We start from the raw sequence: 6,571 nt of genomic DNA, 5'->3' as shown, positions 1-6,571 counted from the left end.
ACCGAATCTGTGGATCCAAAATAAATCTAAATAAATCTGCGAGTGCGCGGCTTTATTTCAAATCAACGCGATTGCAACGCTTTAACTGAAAAGCATCATCGCAAAAAATCGTTAAATAGTGTAAAATTATACATTATTTCTTACATAATTATTACTTAAAATCTGCAAGTGCGCGGTTTTAATTTAAATCAACGTGATCGCATCGCTTTAATTGAAAAGCATCATCAAAACATTCATCAAATATTTGTAAAATAATACAAATTTTTTACTTAAAATTCACATTATACCGCAAGTGCACGGCTTTAAATCAAAATTATCTCGAGTGCATCGCTTCAATTGAGAGATAGTATCATAAATAATCCTTAGACATTGTAAAGTAATACAATTTCTGACTAACATTTCATCGTACCTGCAAATAAAGTCACCTATCTATTATTAATTTCACGCGAGTGTATCGTTTTAAGTGCAAAACATCACTGTGTTCAATAATCTAATACGCAAAAAATAATTCACTGCTACAAACCATCCTTTTACAACCTGTAAGTGCGCGGGCTGTTTCGTAAAACATTAAAACATAAACTTCGATTAAATAACATTCGCAATTAATCAAAATTATTGTCTAACATCCAACAATAAAATCTGTAATCGAGCAGAATTTTATCTAATTTCAATCTACGCGGGAGCATCGTTTTTAATTGAAAAAACATCACCGTAATAAATCTTCGAGCATGTACAATTGATCAAGAATTATAAACTTAGTGCTCATCCAAGTATGGATCAACATACACTACAACCAATAATTCAGCGTAAGAGTAAGTCATTTAAACCACCAATTCCATTATTATCTACATTCCTAATATTGCCATCTCTATATATTGCTCGTAATCTCAAATATATATCGTTTAACCTAACTAATCAAATTATTTACCGTTCTATTATTACCAATTTTAAAAGATTAACTAAAAATGGCTGAAGACCAAATCAAAGCTCTTAATGCTAAACGCGGAACAGTTAAGCGTTCGGCTACTTGTTTTGAAAATTTTATTCTCAATAAATTTAAACCTGAAACGGGAATTCCTGAGCTGGCGAAACGGTTCCACAAACTCGAGAATAATCGCTCTATTTTTTAAAGTGTTCAGCATGAGTTAGAATTACTTGTAGAATCAACCGAAGAACACGAAAAATACCGTAATGAATTTGACGAAAAATATTGGAGTGTGTGGAGTAACGCCCAAAATTTACTAGAAACTCACGCTACACATTTATTAAAGAATGATAAATCAGGGACTTCACTCCCTGACAATACATATAGTAATGAAACCACTGATGCAAATACTCTTTCTAACGGTACTTCTAACAATGAAAAATCTGAACCTCCAACTACATCCAATTATGTAACTCTAAATAATTCTGTACAACCTTTTTTGAACAATAAGCCAGCTTCAGATTTTTCTCCAACTAACAATTTTTCATCTACATCGGGACAAATGCAATTTCAAAACAATAATTTCTCTTTACCACCATATAATTTACCTGTAGCGATGCCTCAGAACAACTATCCGTTTTACGATCCTAATTTGCCACCTATTACTTTACCTCATTTTTCAGGCGAAATTGATCAATGGATAGAATTTCACGAGCGTTTTGATTGTGTCATAAACAAAAACCCTCTTATACTTGAAAATCTAAAAATAATTCATTTAAAAGGTTGTTTATCGGGACAAGCAGCTGATGTAATTTCTTCGCTCAATTCTGTAGCCAATAACTATAATGTTGCCTGGAGTCTTCTCCACGAACGCCATCATCATCCCAAACTTATTCGATCTACTTATATTCAAAATTTAAGAGATCTGCCGTCGATTAATTAAGAATTCACTATTAGATCTTTTATAGATCTTTTGCAGAAAAATCTTCGGGCTCTTCAGGCTTCTGATCAAAATACAGAAAATTGGGATTTATTTTTAATTGTACTATTACGGGGTAAATTAGACGACAAATTACGTGACAGATGGGATGATTATTTTCATGAGTATGAACGACCTACTCTTAAACAATTCATTTCATTTCTTGACAGAAAAGCACGATTAGACATTACCAAGACTCAAACACCATGTTTAACATCCAATAATGCTGATAGTAAAACAAAAGCTACAAATTCCTCACACAATAATCGTGTTCAAAAGGTTTACATGGCCACTGCTAAGTCAGGCTGTCCTCATTGCGAAGGAGATCATTTCATTAATCAATGTCCTGACTTTCTAAAATTAACCCGTTACCAAGGTTATGAGTTTACCAAGAAGGCCGGTTTGTGTACAAATTGTCTTCGCCACGGACATCGCATACCTCAATGCACTTCTGGAAACTGTCGCTCTTGCAAACAGCGGCATCACACTCTCCTGCATTTTAGTTCTAATAATAATGATGATAACAATACATCAGAGCCTCAAACCGATGACTCAAACCAAATTTCGCGGTTCTTTGTCTGAAGCTGATTTGACGCGTTTCTGGAAGATTGAAGAACTGCCTTCAACCTCTAAAATTCTTTCACCTGAAGAAAAAGCCTGCGAAGAACATTTCTCTTCTAATACAACAAGGGATGCCTCTGGTAGATATGTAGTAAGACTCCCATTCAATGAGAAGGTTCATTTGCTTGGCAATTCCTATTCTACTGCACTAAAACGCTTTTCTTATTTGGAATCTCGACTTCACAAAGATCCCAAGTTGTTAAAAGATTATTCAACCTTTCTAACTGAATATGAACAACTTAAACATATGTCAATTTGCCAAGAATCTGATATTAATTCAGGTTTCTATTTACCGCATCATGCTGTCATCAAAGCTGACAGCACTACCACGAAAACCCAAGTAGTTTTCGATGGCTCTTGTAAAACTTCGACAGGAATCTCTTTAAACGATACCCTAATGGTCAGAACTAAATTACAAGACGATCTTTTCGTCATTCTAGTTCGATATTGATCCCATATTTACGCCCTTACTGCTGACATAGAAAAAATGTATCGACAAATACTTGTTCATCCTGACGATGTCAAGTACCAAAAAATTCTATTTAGAGAAAGCAGGGACGAACCCATCAAAATTTATACTTTGAATACCGTAACCTATGGAACTTCTGCTGGTTCATATCTTGCAATTAAATCCCTACAGCAATTAGGAGAAGACGAACGTGAATCTTATCCTAATGCTTTTGTAGTGTTGCAAAATGATTTTTACGTAGACGATCTTCTGTCGGGAGCTAAAACTTTACCTAAAGCAAAGGCTCTTCGTAATGAATTAAATGCTTTATTAGCTAAAGGAGGCTTCCACCTTCGCAAATGGGCCTCTAATCATCCCTCTCTCTCTGATAACGCTTCAAATTGTGGAGGAAGTATGAGCAAATCTCTCGATCCCGATACTACTACTAAAATACTAGGAATTCACTGGAGACCATCTAGTGATACTCTATGTTACTCCGTAAAAATATCCGATTCCAAGGCAACCAAGCGGGCCATCTTGTCAGAAATCGCTAAATCGTTCGATCCGATAGGTTTGCTTGGTCCAGTTATAGTATATGAAAAAATCATTATGCAGTTATGCTGGAAATCCGGAATTACTTGGGATGAGTCTGTTCCTCAGGAGATTCACAATACCTGGGAATTATACAAATCACAATTGCCAGTACTGGAGACATTAAGATTCACGCGATGTCTTTTAGTGGAAAAGGCAACTAATTTGCAAATCCACGGTTTCTGTGATGCCAGTGAAAAGGCATATGGCACCTGTGTTTATTTACGCTCTATCAGTCCGGACGGCAAGGTATATACACGATTAATATGCTCCAAATCTCGTGTCGCACCAGTTAATTCCGTAAGTTTACCTCGTTTAGAGTTCTGCGGTGCCCTTCTTTTATCAACTTTATACAATGCAGTCCGTGAATCATTTGCTCTTCAAATCGAAGATACATATTTATAGTGCGGTTCCACGATATCTTTGCATTGGATTCATACTGCACCTTATCGTCTCAAAACCTTTGTAGCAAATCGAGTCGCAGAAATTCAAAAAAGGACTGTAAACTGTCACTGGCGGCATATACCATCTGCAGATAATCCCGCTGACTTCGTATCTCGCGGTCATCTCCCCGCTGAACTCGCCAAAAATTCAATGTGGCAAACCGGGCCCTCTTGGTTGACTTCACCTGAGCAAGCTTGGCCCAAGCCCTTACTACCAGATATAACTATCCCCGAGCTCAAATCTCCTTCGAACGAGTCTATGCAGTGCATGCAAATCACATTAGACAAGTTTGATATATTACACAGATACAGCTCCATGAGAACCTTACAACGTATAGTAGCTTATATTACTAGATTTCTGCACAACCTAAAAAACAAAAATCAACGAATGACTGGTGACTTGACTGCGCAAGAACTCAAGAGTTCTCTAACGCTAATTATAAAATTAACTCAATCTACGGGCTTTCTTAAGGAAATGAATTGTTTAAAATCGAAAAAATCCTTGCCCGACAATAGCAACTTGCTTCAATTATCCCCGTATGTAAATGATCTTGGCATAATGCGTGTCGGAGGTCGACTTTCTCTACCTTCATTGCATAATTATCAGCAGCATCCCATGCTACTTCCTTCAAATCACTTTATCACTACTTTAATAGTGCGAGAAGAACACGCTCGCTTAATGCATGCCGGGGCTCAAGCTACTCTATACTCTGTTCGTCAAAATTATTGGCCCATAAATGGTAGAAATACTGTACGAAAAATATTGCATCAGTGCGTTCTTTGTTTTCGCGCAAAGCCGCGTCTTGCCGATCACAGCTCTGGCCTTTTGCCCAAATGCCGAATTGAGCAAAGCCGTCCATTTTTAAAGACTGGAGTTGACTTTTGTGGTCCTTTATTTATCAAGGAAAAACTATTCCGCAATCGTAACAGAGTCAAAGTATATGTAGCGGTTTTTGTATGCATGGTCACCAAGGCCGTACATTTAGAAATAGTTTGCGACCTCACTAGCGAAGCCTTTATTGCGAGTTTAATTTTATATTTATATTTGTAAAAAAAAAATACTTGCCGTAAGATGGACGGTGTGGCTTAATGTATATAGAATAAGCAAAAGGAAATTTAGTATAGACCGGATAGCTCAAATGGTAGAGTAGCCGACATGTCTTCGGAAGGTTCTGGGTTCGAATCCCAGTCCGAGCTATCTAATAATTTTTTCTCGCATATTCTATAAACTCACATTAAGATGATCCTCCCCACATTCCTTTCTCAATCCTTTCCTACCAATATCCTGTTACGTGAATGTGGAACGCTTCACGTAATAATTAACGTAACTACTATTCTTTTCCGCTTCATAGCATTATTTATATTTATACTCCGAACGGACAAATCTTCTGATTACCAAACTGCTCTCGGAAAATTTCTTAACGACGAACGCATAACTTGGCATTTTATACCTCCCAGAGCTTCTCACTTTGGAGGGCTTTGGGAAGCTGCGGTTAAATCATTCAAAAAACATTTATTACCTACTGTAGGTGATACTATTTTAACATACGACCAATTGGAACCATATGTAGTTGAGATAGAAGCAAATTAAATTCCAGACCCTTATCTCCTATATCCTCAGACCCCAATGACCTTTTACCCTTGACCACTGGTCATTTCCTAATTGGTGGTCCCATAATTAGCTTGCCTGACATCGATTTCATCGATACGCCAACAAATAGGTTGTCAGCTTGGCAACACGCTCAAAAACTAAAGCAGCACTTCTGGACTCGCTGGAATAAAGAATATCTCAACAACCTAATTCAAAACCCGCACTTATTCAAACAAGAAAATATTCAGGTTGGTCAATTAGTAATACTTCGAGAAGACAATGCACCCCCATTATCTTGGCCAATGGGTCGCATCACCGCAATCTGCCCAGGAGCCGACGGGGTCGTACGAGTTGTCTGCGTGAAGAAACTTTGTCCATTGCCTTTAGAATTATTAATTTTTATTTTTCCCTTATTCTATTGAACTTCATTAGTTCAAGGTGGCCGGCATGTTCGGTCTCAATTCAATTTGATTAATTTTTACTTTTTTTTCAATAATTTCTTACACATACAATTAATAATGAACATAGTTCATTTACTAACTTCCTGGATTTGTTCTACTAATTGTCATCTTTATCTGAAGGACTCTGACAGCTATAAATTTGGTTACTTTTTCAATACTCAAAATAATTTCTAGTTTTAACAGCTGTATTTCGATTTATTATTTACTGTCCGTGTAGGTTTTTTCCATCTATTGTAGTTTGTATACCTTAACCAAGACATTCTATCTTTGGGAATTTTAAGTATTTAGAAAATAATCCTTATTTTTCAGCATACAGACTAAAATGTTTTACGATTATTTATAACTCAATCCTAATATTACAGCTTAAGCCTAGCACTTATATTTACGTTTTATTAGCCTATTTTTTAGGCTAGTTTTTATATTTACAATACCCACATTTCTCTAATTACAATATTTTCCCAAGTTTTTGTTTAGACGCCTGCAAGTCCGCAACCTATCATAAATCATTAGTC

At 36.4% G+C, this 6,571-nt stretch overlaps 1 protein-coding gene across 1 annotated transcript; it reads left to right on the top strand.

Moving 5' to 3' along the window:
- Positions 1-3,012: 3,012 nt before the first annotated feature.
- Positions 3,013-3,969, top strand: LOC123270088. The gene has a single exon (XM_044736023.1). It carries the CDS (start codon positions 3,013-3,015, stop codon positions 3,967-3,969), a length of 957 nt encoding a protein of 318 aa, XP_044591958.1.
- The last annotated feature ends 2,602 nt before the right edge of the window (positions 3,970-6,571 follow it).

This window comes from Cotesia glomerata, linkage group LG8 (assembly GCF_020080835.1).
Source record: "Cotesia glomerata isolate CgM1 linkage group LG8, MPM_Cglom_v2.3, whole genome shotgun sequence".
NCBI lineage: Eukaryota > Metazoa > Arthropoda > Insecta > Hymenoptera > Braconidae > Cotesia > Cotesia glomerata.
This window is presented reverse-complemented; position numbering and strand designations above follow the sequence as displayed.

Bases quoted from the DNA above. Each gene is read 5' to 3' on its own strand.
- LOC123270088 (XM_044736023.1), top strand. From the start codon at position 3,013: ATGTATCGACAAATACTTGTTCATCCTGACGATGTCAAGTACCAAAAA.